At 40.1% G+C, this 23,262-nt stretch overlaps 1 protein-coding gene across 1 annotated transcript; it reads left to right on the top strand.

Annotated features, from left to right (window-relative positions):
- The first annotated feature begins 377 nt into the window (after positions 1–377).
- Positions 378–16,367, top strand: nlrc3 (NLR family, CARD domain containing 3). The gene is made up of 19 exons (XM_073489666.1): positions 378–511; positions 2,154–2,326; positions 6,093–6,356; positions 6,765–8,511; positions 8,599–8,685; positions 8,973–9,056; positions 9,720–9,803; positions 9,911–9,994; positions 10,112–10,195; positions 10,481–10,564; positions 10,719–10,802; positions 11,115–11,198; positions 11,657–11,740; positions 12,765–12,848; positions 13,149–13,232; positions 13,953–14,036; positions 15,129–15,212; positions 15,688–15,771; positions 15,928–16,367. The coding sequence occupies exons 2-19, from the start codon at positions 2,203–2,205 to the stop codon at positions 16,016–16,018; spliced, it is 3,405 nt and encodes a 1,134-aa protein (XP_073345767.1). The 5' UTR covers positions 378–511; positions 2,154–2,202; the 3' UTR covers positions 16,019–16,367.
- Positions 16,368–23,262: the final 6,895 nt, after the last annotated feature.

Genomic DNA, 23,262 nt, shown 5'->3' with positions numbered 1-23,262 from the left:
GTTCATCCCTGTTTCCCCTCCAACATCATGCACATGTAGCAGCAGGTTTGAAATAAAATACTTCCAAGAATGTCCAATTAAGTTTCACAGCTGTTTCTTGACCTGTTGTCCCCTCGCTCTGTATTCAGATCAGTCCAAATAGCAGAGACTGAAGCGTGGTTAAACTTTCAGGCCTTGGACGATGTCACTTTGCGAGCACACGCTTCTTTCTTTTTCACTGTTCAACCTTCTAACCGCAGCACAGGAAGGCAGATCAGACAGACAGGAAGGAGCCGCAGCATGATATCTCCAGCAGCAGTGCTGTATGAAGATGCTGTGTGTTTGTGACTCGTTTCATTAGCTCAGTAGTCGTCAAACAGATCTCACTCCTTTTTAGAGATTCCTCTGATTCACATTTGAAATTATCCTGCACCCGCTTTTGGGATATTTATGGCGCTGCCACATAAAACATCTGTGTGGGCAGCATTTTACATCCTTTGAACACCTACAGGAAACTTCCAACGAGCCCATGGTGAGTGAACAGAGTTTTTTTTTTCACACATTTTCGCCACAGTGTTTACCCTTCACAGCTACGGAAGGTTTTTCATACTGACTGCAGTCATAGACTTTAACTTTCCATCATGGCTTGAGTCTGTTTCTACTCCAGAACAATGAAAATTGAACGTTCCTGACGTATACAGACACGTGCATGATTAACAAGTCTTAACTTAATGTACAACTTGTCTGCCTGTTGCATCATAAAAATGCTGCTGCTATTTTTGCTTATCACTGATGATAAGGATAATAATGTGTAATGTGTTTCTGTACCGGGCTATTTGTCAGTTTAACACGGTCGTAGCTGTTAGACACCATCCCCAACACATTTCTACAACATCATCAGTATTTGTGGCTTTGCCCATTAAGATATGTACATTTGAGCTGGCAAAGCTGTCACGGTATGAGGTCTGGGTTTTTGAATCAGCTTCCTTTGAGAGAAGTTACGTGATCAGCAACAAACCACACAGGAAGGCATTCGCCATTTCCCGTTTGTCTCTGTGAAACCTCAAGCATCATTTTAAATTGCTGTTTGCAGTACTTTCACTGCAGTTTTGCTACTAAGCTGTGATGTGAAACGATATGATATATAAATGTATATACCACATTTCATACTAATAGATGCAGTATAATGTGTTTTGCAAAAGATAGAAAAAATAAATATGGAAGGCAAGATACAATAGATCCTAGAATAAATTAAGCAGCATATATGTTTGTCTTTTAAAAGCTAAAGAGAAGTAGTCAGCCTGTCCCAGAGACAGCATCACTGTGGGCTTCAGGAACTCATAACAAACTTTCTGTCAGAGCAAGTGTATAGCGTGGTGACCCTCCCACAGGAGTTTTTACTTATTTTACTAGTGGTATTTCAAAGTTAAACAGAATATGAATCATATATTAATTGCAAGATGGATCAAATCAAATCCTTCAGATGTTATTTGATCACTACACACTAGTTGACAACAGTCAAGTGCAACGCCCCAAATTACTGTTCTTTCATTTGGATGAATTTGTGTAGGCCTCACTGACAAGATGATTCATTAAATAATGAAGTAATATAAAATGCATGTCTCCTTCAAAATCCATCCAAGGCAGACTGTAGGATTTGTGCAAAATTAGATTTTTAATTTTGACACATTGTGATCTAATATCAACTTTGGTACAGACAACTTCATAAAAACAATAATGAACACCCAGTCACCAGTCTTAATTTTTGTGGGGTCGTGGTAGCCCTGTCTCTGCATGTAGTGATGGACCTAAAGAAAACTGGTTAAGAAAAATAACAAGGCCTGAGGCAACTTATGTTAATTCATTTTGCTGGCCTTGATATTGCTTTTTCAAGTTGTAAGCTTTTTCTTTCCATCTGTTTATCAAACTGGTTTTATTAATATTCAAAATAGATCTGAACATTATCAGTGAAAACTTTAGAGCACATTGTTCGGTACGCTTTGAGCTCATTTTGAAAGTTTATTTTCTCTGCTTTTAAATAGAAATACTGAATAACTAACAAACGACCTAACACAGAATATAATAAACTTTAGTGTTAATCGACAGTGGAGGGAGTTTTTGAAGATGTAGTCTGGGGCAGTTGGACTTCGTGTAAATAATGCTGTTTTGTGTAGTATAGACACAAACGGGAACTTCTGACGGCAGAGATTATCAGACTGTCTCATGGAGAGGAAGGCACATTACGATTCTATCCTGGACCGAAGCAAACGCATTACGTGGCAGGACGACTGCTATGTGGATCTTCAGTCTACGTCCTGCTCCGTCTCTTCACAAGCAGAAACAGAAGGTAAGAGCTTCTTTTAACAGATTCACCTTTGAACTGATTCATGGCAGAAGTGGCTTTTCTGTGTTTCACAAATCTATTCTACCTTTCTACCTCTTTCTTTTAATTAATTTTGAGCAAACATGTAGGCCCATACACAGAAACCAGTTTTTTAAAAAAAACAATTACATCAGAAAACAACCATAAAAGCAACCAGTCCAAATTACAGTTTTTTGACATTTATCACTTAGTTAGTGATACTCTGGAGGGTGGATGGTTGGATCATAATGAAGAAGACAGTGAAGTGTGCTTCTGATCGTAAGATGAGGACAATCAATTTTTCATGGAAATATATAAATAATAATTATGGATACAACATAATACATCATTAAACGTAAGAGACATGCACTGGAGCCTACTTTCATTCATAACGGAGCCAAAACATGATCTCCAGTTTAATTATACTGTAGATCAATCTTTCATTCTGATTAATCTTCAGCAACTTCATTTATTTATTTATGACATCGTCAACCACAAATTCACATTCTGCTGTTCTTATCAACCACAGAGGTGAGATTGAAGGCTTATCAGTAAGGCAACAGGATCTGTGATTGATGAAATGAGATTAAAGGACGACATATCCTTCATGGTTGAAGTTTTCTCAAAGTCTTTCAAATATTATAAGAAAAAGTCATTACAATCAAAGGATTTAACAAGTTTATATGGAGAGACCAGTGATTTCAAGTTAGTCTTTTTTTTCTTTCTAGTTGAAGACAATGACTTTTGTTTCGAGTAAAAGGCGGAGGAGGATAATTTTGTGGTTCTGTTTGGTGACAGTAAGTCAAGCAATGAGTGACAACTGTCTGTGAGGAATGGTTTGCTTTGTCAAATGGCAAAAGACACAAACAGCAGGGTTGTATAGACTGTAAAATTATTAAATCAAAAATGAGACTGACATCAACCAAGATCAAACTGGCTGGAATATATTTTTAACTGTTAACTGTTATCTAGATTTTGTGTGTGTTTTTTCCTGTTGATGTGGGAGTTTTCAGGGAACCAAATTAGGGGCATGATTTTAAAAAAAAGAAAGACAAAAAAAAGATCACACTCAAGTTTCCTGCAATGGTCCACTCCCACCATCCTTATCTATCGTAATGCCCAGTAAACACCTACATTTAATTTTTAGGGTAAAAATGGCAGAAGCAGCTATTACACGAAGATTATACCATCAGCTACATTTACTGAGTGAAGCTATTGTTTGTTACTGTTGCCAAGTTACTGTTAATCACAAAGGACATCGCTCACCACGTCTGCTCACCACGTCCGCTCACCAGTTTGCTGGGGGGAGACCCTGATAATGTTCAGGAAGGTTTTAGAAATTACCTTGATCTTTCTCGAGAATTAGGAACCAGAAAATGTAGGTGCTACTGTAGAGTTATTTTGGAAACGGTTAATATCCGGGTATTGGGCAGATTGAATGCCAAGGAGTACTTTTTAGTTTACTCAGAGAGGATAGAGAGTCTTGAGGAGAATTTGGGGCTACTGATGTCACCTGCGACAAAAAGACAAACGTTCCTGGCTGATACTCATTTTTCAGGTTTGTATAGCTTAAAATGCAAGAATCTGAATTTGTTTGATTTCAGTTGATTATAAATGCAGCATGTAGATAAATATGAAAAGTTTTCTATTATGTCCTAATTTTTTTCTAAAAACAGTTTACTATTTTTATGTTAAAATGCCAGCAGGGTGTTTCAGCATGGATTATTGAGGACTTCATGATAGCAGCATGTTCTGATATGTTAATGACTGTAATTACACCCTCAAGTGAGGTTAATTAAGGCTGAGGAGAGATGTGGGTACTTTCTTTTTTTGGGTAATGTTGTCACCATATGTTTGACAAGCACTGATGATGATTGCTGACCATAGTAATTGCTGCAGAAAGCTTAAAGCAGGCTGGAATTGATGATCTGTACCTGTGTGTTAAATTTAGGTTTCTAACAGTGATTCAATTGGCTTTTGGAGTTTGGAGAAGAGACCGTAGCAAAAATCCTGAGCTGTCCTTGTGTGGGTTTATATATTAATTACCTGTTGTGCAGTATGTTATGATTTTGTTCTGTATTTACTTCATTATCGAGGAGGTTATGTTTCCACACGTTTGTTTGTTTGTTGGTTGGTTGGTTTGTCATCAGGTTTACACAAAAACTACTGAATGGTTTTCCACGAAACTTGGATGGATGATGGGTCCAGGCCAAGAATAGACTCCATTAACTTTTCAGATCTGCATAAAGGGACGGATCCAGGAATTTTTTCTCACTTTCTTCAACATTGCAAAATATATTTGTTAATTTCTCATTAAATAATGTATGGATCTTGATGAAAAAAAAATCAGGCATATTAAGGTGGCTAGTATCTTTGAGTGAGTACAACACCAGTGTTTCCTGAGTTGTGGGATTGTGAATGCAGTATCATTTTCTCCTCCCTACATCCTTTTTGAGGATGAATTAGAAATGAATGCTTTGGTACTGCATCATGTTCAGGCTGTCGCATGGTAACGGGAAATCACTTTAACAGGTTAACAAGACTATGAGTGTATAGCCATGCTAGCATGTCTGTGAGGCTGTACTGAGCTAAGTACTATAACAAGCACACACTAATAATGCTGACACACTGATGTATAGTGTTATAATGTTTTCAATGTTCAACCTTCTCAGCTTAGCATGTAGTATTAAAAGTATTTCCCCTACACCACCATTAAAGAGACATCTGTAAAACTGTTGAAAGGACACCCCGAACTGCAAACAAGGTCATTTATGACTATTTTCTATTATGAATTTTGGATCCATGGAGGTTTTATTTTTGGAAATCTTTCCTCCAACTGAAAAAAAAGTATTTAAATATCTGGCATCTATGGATCAAGCGGGAACCGGTAGGTGGGGCTAGCAGGAGAAATGCTAATGTGCATAATCAGTGGGCACCAAAGTTATCATCCTGACGGGATCACAAACACAAAATGACATTGCATCCAATAGTTGTTGATATATTTCAGTCAGGGCCAAAGTGGTGGAACGATCACGTAACAGACAGACCAAAATTGCCATCCATAGTGACAGGCTGCTATCACAGTTAGAAGCAAGAGAGAGGGTTTGGAATAGGGTGAGGATATTTGTATGTGTGTTTATAAGATGGATGATCAATTGAAATGTTTTACAGAACAAGCCATCAAATGAAGGGGATTAACATGACCTAATGAAATTCATTGTAAATATCAGGGGAGGAAATTAAAAAGGAGAACAGACTGTTTCTCAGAACACGAGGTATTGTGCAATTTGATTTACCCAACAGAAGAAAAACAAAATAACAACTATCACACAAAGACAATATCTATCAACATGCAGTATGTAAATCAGACAATTTTCTTTGAATGTCATGTCATGGTTATGTGAAGCAATGACGCAGCATGAACTCTCGTGAAATTTTATTGCAGAAACAGTTATCCTGTGGTGGACTTAATGAGAATGACTGGCCTCTGTCCTTAATTAAAATGGCATGAGTTTATAATTTTGAGTGACTGACGAATGCTTTTTTCAGTACTCTGTGCAATGAAGTCTGACAAAAAGACAAAAATGAAGGGATGAGTTTGTACAGTCCACCTTGTACAGTACCATGCTTTCCTTCTGTTCATCAAAAATGGATGTTCTAGCTCAAGAAATTGCCTTTGTTAATTATCGCTTGATAATCTCATTCATCATTCTTCTTTCTTCTTTTCTTTTCTCTTTCTATCTTGTTTCAGAGGTTGGCTGGATCCAAAAGCATCAAGACCAGCTACGGCGCTTCATCACAACCTCCTTCCTGGAGGGGTTGTTAAACCACCTGAGAAAGGTGGATGTGCTGAGCTCAGCTGAGGAGATCAAGATCAAGGAAGCGGGCAGGCTGCAGGACCAGGTTAACATGCTCACAACTATTGTCACTGGCAAGGACACTCAAGGGTCCGATGTCCTCCGGGGCTTCATAGAGAGCTCAGATTCTCAGGTGGCCCATCTCATCATAAACCATGGTAAGGGGCTACAAATTGGATTTGCTCTCTGTGTTGGTGATTTTTAAAAAGGTAAAGAAGAAATTGCTTTCAGTTCTTATAGTTAAAGCAACTGGTAGCTTTGGTGGTAGAGCAGGTCATGCAGTAATAGCCAGGATGCTAGTTGATTCCTAAATCCTCTGAACAGCATGTCAACTATGTCATTGACCAAGACATTGAGCACCAAACTGCTCCTCTTGAGCTGCACAGTGTCATACACAGTGTTTGAATGTGTGCATGTAAACAAAACACACTGGAGGGCACTTGGCACCACTCTTGAGATAAAAGCGCACGTATAAATGCAATCAATTTCCTCCTTGAAGTTCTAATCAAAAAATAACAAACTTGATCATTTCCGTATTACTGAAAATAGCATGCTCTTTTCTGCAGAATCCATGGTGAAGGAGCACAAAGAAGTGGTGTTGCGTCGATATGAGCAGTACAGAGACAGAGATTCAGTCAGCTGCCCGAAACTGAACATCTCCTCCAGAACCTTACTTATGGTCGATGGACTTTCCGACCTCCAGCAAAAGGAACACGACTTAATGCAAGTGGGGGTGACTCGAGGAAGGAAAAGAAATCATCTCAGACAGCTGGGGCTGCCCAAACTCTTGGAGCCCCTGACCCGGGTCAGTTTACCTCCCAGGGTCTCCCTCACAGTCGGGGTGGCTGGTATCGGCAAGACAACCTGGGTCCGACACTTCATCAGACAGTGGAGCCAGGGGGCAATCTGTGCAGATGTGAGCTTCGTCTTGCCTTTCACTTTTTCTGAGCTGAACTCGCTGGAGAAACTCTCTGCAGAGAGGCTGGTGAAGATGGCTTTTCCTCATTTAACAGACCCCAGTCTGGTCCTGAACGGCTCCTGTCGCACACTGCTCATACTTGACGGTTTGGATGAATTCCGCTGCACTTTAAACTTCTCCGATGCAGCTCCATGCAATGACCTGAAGAAAGAAGTGTCAATTGATGACCTGGTTACTAACATCATCCGGGGGAATCTGCTCCCTGATGTAGCAGTGTGGGTGACTGCCAGGCCAGGAGTGGCCTCACTCATCCCTGGAGGATTGGTTGACAGAGTGACTGAGATCCCAGGATTCAGCCCGAAGGACATCCAGCTCTTCCTAAACCACCACTTCTCGGAGAGAGATTTTGCCAGTAAAATATGGGCACACTTGGAGTCCAACAATATCCTAATGGTGATGTGCTACATACCGTGCATTTGCTGGATAGTAGCTGATACCCTGATGTACATCATGCAGAGTGGAACACAAGAGAGCCTTCCAAGGACTTGCACTGAGCTGTATGCTCACTTTTGTTCCATGAAGGCAGAAGTAGGTGAACCAAGAGGCAGGGAGCCTGTAAAAATGGAGCAGCTCCATGGGACCAATCGTAAACTGCTGGGGAATCTTGGACGACTGGCGTTTTATGGGCTCCTCAAACACAAGTACACCTTCAGTGAGCAGGACCTAAAGGCCTATGGGATAGATCTCCTGTTAACTCAGTGCAGTCTTGGTGCTGGAGTTCTTGTTCGGGAGGAGTCACCAATTTCCACAACATACCGGTTCACTCATTTGACTCTCCAGGAGTTTCTTGCAGCTACTTTCTACCATGTTTCATCCAAGCGGGCCATCTTCGACTTATTCTCAGAGAGCACAATGTCTTGGCCCAAGATTGGTTTCCAGAATCACTTTAAAAGTGCCTTCCAGCACTCGCAACAAGCTGAAGATGGTCACTTGGATGTGTTTGTGCGCTTCCTGGCAGGCCTGCTGTCCTCAGTGGCACTGAAACCTCTTGCTGGAATCCTGGCCCTCGGCAAAGAAGATGGCAATCTGAAGGCATGGGCAGCAGGGTTCTTACAAGGTCTCCTGGTCAGTGGGGGTGCTGTTGTGTCCCTGCGTGCAGTCAACCTGGCTTATTGTTTACAGGAGGTTCAACACACAGAGCTGTTGCGGAGTGTAGAGGAAGATTTACAGCTTGGTAGCCTAGCAGGGAAGCTGACACGGGCTCACTGTGTCGTGCTGGGCTACTTGCTGCATGTGTCTCCAGAATGCAGTGAACAGACCAACCTAACAGGCTCTCTGAACTACACGACAGTGAAATGTTTGCTCCCACAGCTGTTGTACTGCAGCCATCTCAGGTCAGCTACCCAAAGCACTTTCTCCCAATACACTGAAACTCAAAAGACAGATTGAAGAGTGAAACTTTAAATTGATGTACTCCACAGGTTAGAGAATAATCACTTCAAAGACGATGTCATGGAATTGCTGGGAAGCCTGCTGAGTGCCAAAGACTGCCATATCCAGAAGATAAGGTCAGAATACACTTAATTTCAACTCCTCGGGCAATTCATCATATGAAGAACATTTCGCAGTCCAATATCTTTGAACCACAGTATCAAGTGACATGCCTGATTGCTCACATAAATGGTGAAACTTACATAATTACGAGTTAGTGTCGGTCTTGATTATTACAAGGGTGTAAGAGACTCTTGATTGTGAGTCCAATCCTTTGTAGGATTGGTGCAGTGATGATGATGAATGTAATTACCATTACTACTTTGCACCATATGATTGTATTATCTTTTATTAACCTCCTCAGTTTGGCAGAGAATTCCATCAGCAACAAAGGTGCCAAAGCCCTGAGTCGAGCCCTCTTGGTGAACCGGACGCTAACCTCTCTCAAGTGAGATCTGTTTGTTGCCATTGACTGATTGCACAGGCCATAGATCAATGTGATATCACTGTGTTGGTGTTGTACCAAAACATCATGATTCATTTTACTCCAGGGTTATCATTTAAATTTACAAAAGTCTTAGCTGAATGGGTCAAGTGTATATCAGATCGTGCAATGGCCGTAACTCTTTGAGTTCATAACAGGAAAGTTGTGTGCTTCTACAGCACTAAACTTAAGTTGGTGCTTTGTCTAAAAAAATTCTGCAATGTTCCACAAAACAAAAGACCAAGGTAAAACGACGGTCAAGAAGGTCATTATTTTCAAATGTTTTTATCTGGAATGAGAAGTAACAGCAGTTTTTTGTAATGCAGCACATTAAAACATATATAATTCGATGATTATCCACAATATTCACAATACCTGTGAATAATATTGCCAATTCTATATCAGATATGTTAGAAATGTTTTGGTAAACAATTCTTAAACATAAATCAGGGAAAATTTTCACGCTGATTTCTATAACATGAATACTTTCTAGTCTGTGAAGTTTTATTTAATTTGTGCTCATCTAATTTCACAAGCATATTCTGTATATTGCTACACAGGTTTTCTCTTGTTGTAGACATTGCTGTACATTGCTGTATGTAACCTAACCACCATTTTATAATTTAGTCTCCGGAACAACAACATCGGCTCTAAAGGTGCGAAGTTCCTGGCAGAGGCTCTGAAAATGAACCAAGTCCTCATATCAATTAAGTGGGTGATATTGCCATAGATTTTAGTTTAACCACACAATTATCCTGAAATATGCCAGTGCGACCCTTAGTTGGTGTAATTGCTCATTTTCCCTAACCACTCATCAGCTTCCAGAACAACGCCATTGAGGAGGAAGGTGCTCAGGCCCTTGCAGAGGTACTGCAGTGCAACCGCAAACTGGTGTCTCTGAAGTGAGTTTTTTCTGCTTTTTATTTATGTTTGTTCAATGTCCTTTGCTTAGTATATGTGTTTGTTCATGCTGATGATGTAGAGTAACCAGTTATTCTCTCATGCATGTAATGATTCAGTATACAGAAGAATACGATTGGAGCAGGAGGAGCCAAAAGGATTGCAGATGCACTGAAGACAAACCGGACTCTCACAAAGCTGATGTAATCTTAAATTAATACAGTATATTCATTCACTAGACTGATCTTGATTATACCATACTGCACTTTTCTACATACTATTGAGCTGGTACAATTATTCAAACATTAAATGGGGCAATTAGTAAGATATGAATTTTAGCACAACATGCAATAAATAAACATTATCAACAGAATGTTAAGAAACCGTTGTTTACCATAGAGCCTTTAATTGAGTCACGTACTGATTGTCAAGATTAATTATTTTACCTTTTCTTAATGCGTCCATTGTGTTGTTGTTCTTGTCTGCAGTCTTTGTAGCAACCAGCTTGGGGACAAAGGAACCGTCGCTCTGGCAGAGGCTTTGACAGTCAACCACACTCTGCTCTCGCTTCAGTCAGTACCTTCTGTAGCCTTCTTATCGTCCATCATGTTCAATATAAAACTCTGCCGCTGATGTTGTGGGTCATTACCTTCACAGACTGTGCAGCAACGATACAGTTTGACTTGCAAGTAATTTTTGCCATGTGTTGAACCTTTCTTTTGATAGACTTCAGAGCAACTCAATCAGCAACAGGGGGATGATAGCCTTAACCAAAGCACTCAGGCTGAACCGGGGTCTTGTCTCCTTGAAGTAAGTTTTACCAGGTCGCTTTCCTCTAACAACCAAAGATTAGTGTCATTTGGGACTTGATCCTGGAACTAAGTATATAAAATTAAACTTAGTGGTGTTATACTATGTATTGGTGTGGTGGTGATGAGTTATAAAGAGTACTGTCTCGTGTTGGTTGACCTGAATCAACCTAACTTTTCATCATCTATCCCAAAAAAGGTCAATAGCTGTATTTCCCAAAAAGTCAAACTATTGAACTGTAAATTAATACTAAACAATCAATCATCATTCTTTCCTCTTTTCTTCCTTTTATGTTTTTTGCTGTCTGCTCAGCTTAAGGGAGAACTCAATCGGTGTGGAGGGAGCAAAGAACATGGCCCACGCGCTGCATGAGAACAACTCTCTACAAAACCTCGAGTGAGTCATGTCATTAATGGCAATGTGTACTGTAATGCCCCATAGAGGTGCAGAAATATCCGGCTGTTCAGAAATAGTTATTTTTGGTATTTCAAACTTTGGCTATTGTATGATGGAAAACGTCCATGCATCTAATAGCCCCAGATTCTACAATAGCGCCGCAACATAAGCTCACCTCTACACTGCCTTATTTTTTTCACACTGAACCAAGCAGCGCCAGCATAAAGCTGCTCAAGTGAGTCACCTTCACCCAATAAAGTTAGTGTAAATTTCTAACTTCAAAGCCACATGTTTTATCAGCCGGAAAGCAGACATATTGCGAAAGCAGTAGTAGAATGACACATAATGTAGATAATGAAGTCTTGGTCACTCTGGCTCTTATTTACTGTGTTGGATCTTTTGTAATATATTTGCTGTGTATATGTGTGTGTCTTTGTATGTGTTTGTCTGTGTCTCAGTCTCACAGCCAACCTGCTACATGATGAAGGAGTTCAAGCGATAGCTGGGGCAATTAAGTTCAATCAAGGCCTCACGTCGTTGCAGTAAGTGAGGAAATGTCAGCACACAAAATGATACACACACATACCTGCTCGTAGATCAGGCATCACCTGCTGCTTTGAAAATGTTCCTGAGTACCACGATAATGGAAAAATTATAGGCCCCACTCCACTAGCTCCTTTCAACGCAAAAAAAGTCGAGCAATCGCACGTTATTATGAGATGTTTAACTCAGATCACAATATCAGAATATAAAAAGTATTTATTGCAATGCAGAGGAACTGTTAAGATTGATGAGAATGTCCCCTTGCCATCTGTTAAAGCTGGTCTGACTATAATTTTTGCACGATTTTGCACGATCATAAATGTAATGTGAAAGGGGACTCAGCTCTGCAGTTCCCCTCAGCTCTACTGGGCATTTTAGAGACTTTACCTTGTTTATAGAGCTGCAACAATTAAACGATTAATCAATTAGTTTTCAACAATTAAATTGATCACCAACTTTTTTGATGATCGATTTAATGGTTAGAGTAACATTTTAAGAAACAATGGTTTTGCTGGCGATGCATCTCTGCGTCTCCTCGGTCGAGCTGTAACGTTAACTAGCTTAGATAGCTTTGTTAGCTAGTCTGTCATTCATGAGTCGATGCACGCGTTCTGTTCACACCTTGGACCAAACAACAACTAGGCAGAGGTAGCAATTAGCTGGTGGACGTAATAGAGCATTTAGATGTTAAAGAACCAAGAATACGAGCTAATGATAGTGTTAGTGTTGGAAATAAATGCTATTTGCTGAACCTGGTTGATATCTAAATAAGCTACTCTTTGCTAACACGTTCACTACATCAAATTTATGAGGTCATAATATGTCAATGTTTTGTTTACAGTGTGTTCCAGTGGCCAAAACATAAATAAATGCAAGTCAATCACAGCCACAAAATCACAGAACACAATACTTTAGCGCTCAGCTTTCCTTGTTTTTATTTTTCATGCTTGTGACATTAAAAAACTACACATGTAGTTTTTGCCTCAAGATTGACCTGATATTTCTCTCTTCCTCTTTCCACAGTCTCCAGTGGAATTTCATCAAGTCCTCTGCCACTAAAGCTCTGGCCCATGCACTCTTCTCCAATTCCACAATGCAGCTCTTGGAGTAAGGCCAATAGTTCAGACGGCTGCCGATGCCAGCCTCACTTCACTCACCTCTTTGTCCACACACTCTTTTCTCTGTTATTACATTGATCTCCTCAAATTTCAAAGCTGTATTCTGTCAAGGAAGTCTGGGCCGACATTACTGAGAACAAATGACCAGCTACAGGGTTTCATTGACTGATCGTGGTCTTATCAGATACTAACCTGTTATGGGAAATTTCAGCTGCAGGGTTGTATTGTTATTTCTGATTGTCAGTGTGTCTGTGTGTAAGTCTGTTTGTATCTCCGTCTTTTGCTGCAGTCTGCAGGAGAATGCTATCGGGAATGAAGGCGTCATTTTTCTTGCTGAAGCCCTGAAAACCAACGCCTCTCTACTTACTTTATGGTTGGTATTACAATTGTTGATCATTATTTATTTCAGTCTTCAAAGGGCCAGTTTACTCAAAATCAAAAATACATATTTGTCCTCTTACCTATGGTGCATTTTATCCATCTAGACTGTTTTGATTTAAGTTGCCTAGTTTTGGAGGTATCGGCCATAGAGATGTCTTCTCTTGAATGTAATGGAACTAAATGGCACTCGGCCTTTTGAGGCACAAAAAATACATTTGAAAAACTCAACAGGAATGTCCACAGACCTTGTTGTGAGTTTCATGTAGGAAGTATTTTCTTTCAACCAAACTACACCCACCAACTGTATCGCCACACAGAAGGAAGCGTCCATCTACTTATGCACTTGAGGCTCGTACAAATTACAGTGTGGGATGTGAACATTAATGACCTCCTTGTCGGCTGAGCTGTAACGTTAGCTAGCATCTCATCCATGAGTAGATGCATGCTTTCTTCTGTGAAGACAGCTCCTACAAGAAACTGCTCACGGAGACATTGCAGTTTAGTCTTTCAAATGTATTTTTTGAGTTCTGCTATAGACTAGAAGGATAAATAGCACTACAGGTGAGAGGGAAAATATGTTTTTGATTTTGATACTGTATAAATATACATTCACATAAAAGTTGTGATGACCAAACTCATTTTATATATGTGTCAATTTGTGGTATTCAATTATTGACCTATATCTTGACTGTGTTGTGCGCTGTGTCTTTAGTCTGCAGGGCGCGTCAGTGGGAACAAGTGGCGCTATTGCGATGGCAAAGGCTCTTATGACAAACCAAACCCTGCAAACCTTAGAGTGAGTAAAATCTCTAACTCTCTATCTGTTTGTCTTTGCTTTGTTATTAGACATTCAGCGGCATACTGTATAATAATCAAGCTTTTTTAACCATCTTGCTCCTCAGTGGTACTGCTAGTTTCTGCTTTTCCAGTTACAGATGATTGTGTCCAGAGTATAAGAGAGAAACATTTGGCTCGAATGTGAAAAGCAGGACTGCTGGGTTAATGAGAAACACCGTTACTCGTCTTGAGGCTTATTTCCTTCGATTACTTCATCCATCTGAAAAACATTTCCACTCTCATTTGTGCGCTGTATAAGTTTGACAGCTTTTGAATGGTTTTGGACTTGAAATGTGTTGGTCCATTTAAGCCTGACAACGCCAGCACCCAATTTAACTTGTCTGTGCTCCACAGCCTTACAGACAAGACAGATATAATTTTGTCAGAGACCACTGTGGGCAAATTTTAAGAAATTTGGAACATTTTCTGAAACAGTTGACACCATTCATTGACTTATCAGATATTTGATTTATTGGATTAACCAAACTAGACATTCTTGTCAGGTTATTTAACGTAGAGTCAGCCTCAGCCCAACAAGGTATTTTCACATAGAGGGTTTATTTCAGTTTTGAAGTTCAGTTCACTGTAATTAAAATGTATTTCAGTCAACGAAACAACATAGAAGAACAGGCTTAAAAACTTTGTATCATGTTTTTTTAAAACGACAGCAAAAGAAAGCCTCTGTAGGAAAACGCATTGTGAAGTGAAGCCTGTTAGAATAGAGCCTCAGCGAGAGGAGGGGCAAGACTCTTTAATAACCTCTCCTTTTTTTCCTTTATGCAACGAGCTCAATGCATCTCATTATGAAGCAGTCGGCTTCCCAGTTCATGGCACAGAAGAAATTCATCATTAGAAACAACACAAAAAGAAGATGCATAAGGCAGAGGAACGATAATCAATAATTCAATAACAATTCCGTCTTTGTATTCAGTTGTCTCCAGTGGCTTTTATCCTTGTCTATAAGCTAGTAATCTAACACAACCTTGTATTTCGTGATGCTGCCGGTGTTAAAACACACTTGTTAATGTCAATACTTTTTCTGCTGTTTCAGTCTACGTGGGAACACTGTCGGGATGGAGGGAGCCAAGGCTCTGGCTAATTCGTTGAAAAGCAACAGAAGCCTGAAGTCGTTGAAGTAAGTTTCTGACTGGAGCTGATCATCATCCATGTGAACCAAAATTTCAGTTTTTGTCCAGATTAGAAAGCATAAGAACAGGAAGTACTCCTTAATTACTGTTCTACTCTAGTTCTTCACCATAGAAAAAACATTTAAACAAACAGAATATTTCAGAATTTAAATCTGAATTAAAACATTGAATTTCTACAGGAAATTGACATTGAATTAAATGTTTTATTTGGTTGCATTTTTTGTTATTTCAGATTGAAGTTTCCCAATTCATACGTATTTTCTCTTGATTAAGATTAGATCTATATATCTATTGACCTGTAACAGCTCTGAGGGATTCATGTACTGGACTTCTTGTTTGTTTCTGTACAAATGTCAGAAAAATCCAACATTTTACATTTGAAAAGAAAAGCTTTATACTTACTGTAAATAACAGGCCATTTAATCAAAGAAAAATATAATTTGTCTCAATGTGCATCATCAGTCTGCAGGAGAACTCTCTGGGTATGGACGGAGCCATATTCATTGCAACTGCCCTGAAGGGAAACCACCAGTTGACATACATCAAGTGAGTTTTTTCTTTTTCAACACCCCTCTCTCTTTACTGTGTGTGATGATGAGTGCATTTTATCACAGAAGGCAGTATTTCAAAGATGGCTTGAAATACTGTCTGTCTGATGAATAAGCTCTCTGCTCGTATTCAAAATGACATCTGTTTCTGCAGTTTGCAGGGAAATGGCGTTGGAGAATCTGGAGCAAAGGTCATATCTGATGCGATACGAGCCAACGCACCGGGCTGTGTGGTCGACATCTGAACCAGAAAAGAGCAGCTTCGACTGAGGAAGTTAATACATGTAGCACAGACATAACAGCAAGCACGGGTATCAGAAGATGGTGTAATCTATGTAATATAATTAGACTCTTAGCTGTATTTTTGTACTTGAATATCACTCTATAATTGTTAAACTGTATTTTTAGATAAATGTATATTTATTATGACATAATTATTATTGGAGTATCAGTTGCCACCCAATGGATAAAAAAGAGACTTATCTAAAGTAAGGATACATCCTAATTTAGATGTCCTGTTATTCTGTACAGTCGCTCTATTTGCACAAATGAATTTGGTGTAATAAAAATAAAATGGATACTGATACTCACTCAGCACTTTTATTCAAGTCTCATTTCTACTTCTGCTGCGGTTTCATGATGAAAACAATATTTAATGAGAACGGGAATGGTTTCAAAACTTCGAGGTAATCTTTAGCCACACAATTGACTCTTAACCTTTGTGTGTTATAAATACAAGGAGGGGAGCCTTAAAGAGACAGGAGCTAAAACAGAGCGTTTCAGACAGAGGGAGAATACATTATTAACTATTCTAGTAGTAACCCAAGATAAAGTTATAAACCTGAAAATGAGCATTATATGTCTCCTTTAAACGTATTATTTATTTAGATTAACCTCGCTAAATTATCCAATCATCGCTAATGTGCTGCATTATTTCTTAATCTTCTTTAGCATGCACCAGTGCCAAGAATTAAAAAAAAAAGTTAATACAATAATAGAAACAGTAGTAATAATACTACTGATCCTATACAACAAAATGAAATAATAAAATGTGACAACCATGTGGATCTTTGCATCAATCAAGAAAACACCCAAAGGTCTCCTGCAGGGTGGTGAGGAGGTGATGTGATTAAGTGGCTCAGAAGGCAGTGGTTAAAGGTTCAAGTGGGATCCATGGCAACAAGCGTAGTCGGGTCCCACAGCCCAGAGCAAAGGAGATGGCTTGAACAGGGTCTTATGGCAATTGTGATCGATCTGTTTTATATTTGTTTGAGCTTCAACTGGTGGTCACTGTTGAGAAAACGAAAGACAAGCAAACAACTCAGAACTTTGCCAGAGTCGACATCACATATTAAACTGGATTATGTAGCTCTCTAAATGGAGAGAGACTTGACTTACAGCCCTTACTGGGTAGAAATACATTTTCCTCCAAACATAATCCACTTGGGCTTACCATAAATAAAGAATAGGAAAAAAAAAACCTGTGTTTTAGAGCCACCTCACTTTGCCACATAGTGTTTGATAGGTGTTTTTACCTCCACACTAAAACCTGTTAGCAACGGTGCTAATTGGTGGCACCAATCTAACGAATAATCAAATACAGACCAATGTTGTCATCACACCTTCTCACACAGCTAATTTCACATCAGTTTTCTCATACTGTCCAGTGCTGCAGCACTGTAGCACTGTATTCTCCCTCTGTGTTGATTTTGTTTCTCCTTTCCATTTGCCAAACCTAGAAGAGAAGCTGCATATCAAAGCAACTGATGTGGTGAAACCGTGCTGATGGTAGAGGGAAGAGTGTTTGGGTGCGAAAAAGCTGCACACAATGCCTGGAGTCTGGCCTGTGGTTATACGTGGGCCTACACATGTAGGAAAAGGGGGGATGAATGAGATTATTTTATATATTTATTTTATTTATATATGGTTTGTACCAGGTGTCACACTGGTCACACAAACACTAATGGATAGATGTATGACATGCCAACAGACCTGAAAAAAGGACAGCACAATAAAACATGACCATTTGCTGCCACCATTGAGGGCCTTTGTAATTGTGCAAAGTTGTCAGGGCTATAAGCTCTTGTTGGTCATTACTGACATGTTTTCCAAGTGGATTGAAGCCTACCCCAACAGGAGAGAGGATGGTAAGACAGTTGACAAACACTTGATAAGAGATCTTAGTCCTCATTTTTGGGGTACCTTTGGGGGTCAACAGCGATCAAGGCTCAGCATTTGGAGCAAAGATAACTCAAGGTCTTGCAGCAGTGCCCCGGCCTCAGTGGCAACTGCATTTCCCTTATCATCCACAGAGCTCTGGTCAGGTGAAAAGCCTTTTCATTCTTTCCAGGAAGGTGATTTTGTAATAATCAAGTCTCTGGACAAAGTGTCTTTTGTTTGCTTTTTGTTTGCTAAAGGCTGAAGGCAAGGCAGAATGGATACATGCATCCAGGTGTGGACCACCTCCTCTGGCTAGAGGGGAAATTGGCACTGGAGGTGGCAAGTTTTCCCATTAAATCAGGCGAAAGGACTCGGGAGAACCAGAGAATGAGTATGCGGGCTCTCATGCTTGCAGCAGGAGATGTACCACAGGACTGCGGCCACACAGAGGAGAAGGGTCCCCAACAAAGGGGCCTGATTGAGTGGGCTCCATGTCAGGCTCAGAGAGAAAGGAAGGAACACCTTCCACAAATAAAGTAAGACATCCCACTTACACATGTGTATTTGACTGCTCAACAATCATACACAATGAGAAAACCCCTCTGCATGACTGTTCGGTCTATGTACCACCCATGATTTGTGAAATGTGTCATTATGTTCCTGTGGTGTAGGTAAAAGTCTAGGTATGTAATTAGGGTAGAGTAATTTTAACTGTATTTGATCCGTGGAGATAAAGCATATCTCTGCCCTGCCATATAGTGAGTTTCAAGTAACATGCTATGTGGCTTACTTAATTCCAGTGATCAGAGAAGTAGAGTCAAAAGAGGTAGCTGCACCGTACCTTCCAGCACACAGGCTACATAAAAGACAGTGCTTTCAGATCCCCCAAATAGCTGATGCGACAGCAGACATTAAGGATATGGTTCATGAAACGGTAAAAGGGGTAAAAGAGCTGCATGATATTCAACTGTCAAACTGCCAATAAAGCCAAATGTGCCCAAATATGTGTTGGGTTTGTCGCATCTTTAAAGAATTCAAAGAATGCAAACTGTTATGTCTGGTTTCCATTTTAAAGTCATCCCAGTCAAGCAGCATGATATCCCAAAATGCTTCTTTTTTTTTAAAAAAAGTGTTTTGCCACATTTTGACTTCTAACTCAGGATACAAAGAGCGGTGGTGCTTGCAATGCCAGTAATTGCTCAGAAGCTTTGCTTTGGCATCCCTGCAATCTGCCAGTCATCACCACCAATATGTCGATTTCACACAGGCTGCTGCCAGCTGCAAGCAGCCGGCATTCATAGCCAGGCTGTGAGAGTGTAATTACGAGTCAGACCATTTCTCATATAGTGCTACATAAACAAACAATAAGAGCTATGGACACATAGTAAGGAAGCAACATTGAATGACAACAACAATGTAGCCATTGTGATTTGTTTCTCAATAGAGGGCTAAATTGACATGATGGCACCAAATGGGGCACCTGTGGGGAACAATATATTTGAGAGACTGATTGAACACCTGAAATAGATAACTGTGAAAGGTTGTGAAGTCATCAACTAACAGCCTCAGTCAGACCACACTCTCTGACTCAGGTCACTGAGAACGATGCACTGATTGCAATGCTTGGAGTTTGCTTGTTTTCCTTGTGTCTGCGTGGGTTTCCTCCAGGTACCTCTGCTTCCTCCCACAATCCAAAGACAAGCCTGTTAGGTTAATTAGTTGCTCTAAAGTTGCATAGGTGTGAATGTTTGTTTGTCTCTATATGCCAGCCCACCCTGACCCTTGGTGTTATACGCCAACCTGCCTGACTGATGGATACTTTCCCATGGACTTTGGGATATTTTACTTTTTTGGTTTGTGTATGACCATGAACAGGTGGCCACTTTTTGCAACTCAGCTAAGTGGCACTTCTTTTTTTATTTCATTTTTTACTTTCGTATCACTTTTTGTTTTGAGTAGTTTGAACTACTTGTGATTGGTAGCTTGCAAAGGTAGCCCCCCGAACACAAAGACCATCACTTGCACACCCAAGTGTCCTTAAATGGATTCTGGATTCTGGAGTCTGAGTCAGAGGCCAGATCTATAAATAACGCAAATACTCTAAAGTCATGCATACACCATTTCCAACACATTAACTTCTTCTTTGTCTGGTGGAGCAGACTTTTATATACGCTGACAGATGATTACAGGCAATTGTGCATCAACTCATGTCTGCAGAATAGGAAACCCGGCTTGTTTACATGCACACAATTGCCTCTTGATTGAGATCTATCTATAAATCTGACGCAGACTGTTCCCTTTCATTTTTCAGCCTTTTTTCGTCATTCCCAGGAGTACCATTTTGCTCCCAGCAGTAATCACTTGGAAGATCTCTCCTCTTGCAAGGATGAAAACAAAGTGTCAATTTGTTGTTTTGCAATCTCACTCTTTTCTTACTGTGTTTCTTTAGCATCCATCGTTTGTCGCATACAATACCTTCACATTTCACTCAAGCTCACCGACTTTTCCACAATTGGAGCGGCAGCCTGAATTCTCAATGAGAACTTTTCGTCAACTCACCGCACAGAATATCAAGTCGACTGTCTGAATCCTTAGACCATAGCCCTTTCAACACAGAGATTCTGCAATATCGCCACAACGAAGGCTCGCCTTTACGCTGCCTTTGTGTTTTCACACTCAACCAAGCCAGCTCCACACCAAGCCGTGTGTCATTTCATACAGCCAAACCAAAAGAAACTTTGAGATCTGTTGTTTTTTCTTCTTGCGTGTTCCCCTCCAGTTTCACCTTCACCTCTAAAAATCAAGTCGGTAAGACAGACAGCATGACAACGACTTTTTCATGTATAAATTCAGTATTTTTTCACTCATATAAGTTGCTGAAGATATTAACTGCTACCACATTACCGTTGTTCAGTCTTGTAACGTTGCTGTGTGGGTTGAAGTGTGGGACATTTCTCTTTCCAATGATGAGTGAAGAATCTGTTTAGTTGTCAGACTGTGAGTGCCGTCAGAACGACACACCCCTGTCCCGCACTGCCAGCTTTTCCATTCAAACAGAGGTCATCTCGCCTCTGTTACTGACCCGCTACTAACAAAAGAAAAAACTGCTACAGCACAAAGGGTTTAGTGGGTGTGATAGTTAAAATCTCATTACACTTTATATAAGACAGTCTCCTAGAACAAAGCATTTTCTTGACTTACAGGGACAGGGTTTTATTTTCACTTGTTCCATCTGCTTTTTTTAATTTATTACAAGCAAGAAACAACTTGTTTTCTTGAAGTAGCCTCCTTTTCCAGTGATCAACAATAATCAAAAAACTGTTTTTCTTGCTGAGCTATCATTATGGCAGGAGCCCACCTTGACAGCTCAGATACAGTGCAGCACACTGAACCCCTCACTGCGAAAGCTTTTTTCAAAAAGACTGTCATGACAATTGTTACTATAGCTACTTTGCCAGTGGTTTTATTAACAGATATTGAATACAGATAGTGTGTGATTTCGCACAGCTGGATCCCCTTTGCATCGGAAGAGCTACTCTCACTTTTTTTCTTTAAGGTGTCAAAGTTACAAAGAATTTTGCCCACTATTAAAGTTGTCCCAGTGCTCTATTTATAATCTGTAATAGGGATTTCAGCTCCCAGACTTGCAAACTCTTGGGGCTATTAATCTATCAATGAGAACAGTAATGCAGTGCTCAAAAATTCCTTTTCTTAACCCATCTTTATTCCAAGCTCTATATGATCATGTGTACAATTCTCATTATCTAGCTGGCTCAGGTCGCAAATCAAACACCATCAACTTTATCTGTGTTCTGCTTTTTGGGTCCACTGCATGGAAACACAACAAATTTTCACGCCTCGCCAGGCGTGATGATATGGTGTTATCGGCTTCCGTGCCTGTCATCTGCCTGATCGGTACTGCACGAGTACAACTCTTAGCAGAGCTGAGAAAAAAGCAAGATGTCTTTCTCGTTAGCAACTTCTGTTGTCAGCTCTGGAAAAAAGGGTGTGTCTAGAATTTTATTGATTAAGACTTTTTAAAACACATTTTAACATCTTCTGGATGTGTTCTGATGAGGTGTATGACCTGCTGCTTTCTGCTGTTCCCTGTTTTTCCAGCACATTTGTGATGAAGAATGTGATGTGATGTAAGGAGGTAAAAATAATTGAAAGACAGAGACAAACGTGCAAACATTTTACCACATGTACAGAGCATTTGCACAGAGAGATGAAAGTATCACTACAAAAGGTCTCCTCACAAAAGGTCTCCTTTTGTACTGATGGTATAGAAGATCAAAAGACTACACAAGCTGTGAGAACATACACATAATACAAGTCAGCTTGTTTTTTCAGTGACTACATTGGATTCCAGTTTGACAGCAAACATAGACACTTCTCTCACCACTATGTAGCACCTTCCCTGTTCAAAGATGGACATTCCAGTTTGATGTAGATGGATTTTTCTTCTTCTCTCCTGTGTTGTGCCATTCACTTATGGAGGGGTTGTTTTGTTTCCCCAATGTACAAATCTGTGCAACTACAACTATAACTTCATTAGATGGACCAGTTTCTGCCTCAGTGTGTTGCTGAGTTTGAAGTGAACCGGGATGTGATGTCCATTTAAGATCCTCCTGAGTTTCTCAGTTAATCCTGTGATATAAGGAATGACGATGTTCCATTTTTCCATCTCTTCCTCGCTGTCTGCTCTGGATCTTAGGTTTTGACAAAATCCCAGTTAGGGTAGCCACATGTTATAAATGCTCCCCTGGTGTGCTGTCCACTTACATCTGAAGGAGAAAGGTCATTCCTTTGAAGACAACAATGTACACATCTTGGCTAGAGAAGACAGATGCTGTCCTGAGTTCCCTCCCCAGACAGCTCAACAACCATTCACACCAGGACTCACCTAGCCCTAACGGCCCACAAGAAGGCCGGTTGGGTCGACGACTCACAACTGACCCTAATGAAGTCAGAGTTTATGCGTGACCTTAGCGACTCTGTAAGGACAAACCCACACAGGGTCAACTCCCCTCCAGTTAATTAGAACTGAAGAATCCTCTCTGATGACCTTCAAAAAACTGAAACAAGTCCAGTTGCCTACAATATAGCTCTTAGAATTACCATTACCTGTATGACTGAGAACCTTCATCAACATCATACTGAGTAGATTTATTAGTTACTAATTACTTGATCATTAGTTACTCTTTTTGTGTCGCTTTTTGTCAAGTCTTACCTGAAACATGTGTCTTATGTTAAACCTCCATTAACTTATTTTGTTTGGCCACTTGAGGGCAGTGAAAACAACTGGAAACACAATACTGACATGTTC

The sequence above is a fragment of the Pagrus major genome, chromosome 20 (genome assembly GCF_040436345.1).
Source record: "Pagrus major chromosome 20, Pma_NU_1.0".
NCBI classification, from domain to species: Eukaryota; Metazoa; Chordata; class Actinopteri; order Spariformes; family Sparidae; genus Pagrus; species Pagrus major.
The sequence above is the reverse complement of the archived record's forward strand: the minus strand, read 5'-3'. Positions and strand labels throughout refer to the sequence as shown.

Bases quoted from the DNA above. Each gene is read 5' to 3' on its own strand.
- nlrc3 (XM_073489666.1), top strand. From the start codon at position 2,203: ATGGAGAGGAAGGCACATTACGATTCTATCCTGGACCGAAGCAAACGC. The intron at 11,199-11,656 runs GTGAGTCATGTC...TCTGTGTCTCAG, and splicing joins AACTCTCTACAAAACCTCGA to TCTCACAGCCAACCTGCTAC. The intron at 13,233-13,952 runs GTTGGTATTACA...CTGTGTCTTTAG, and splicing joins GCCTCTCTACTTACTTTATG to TCTGCAGGGCGCGTCAGTGG.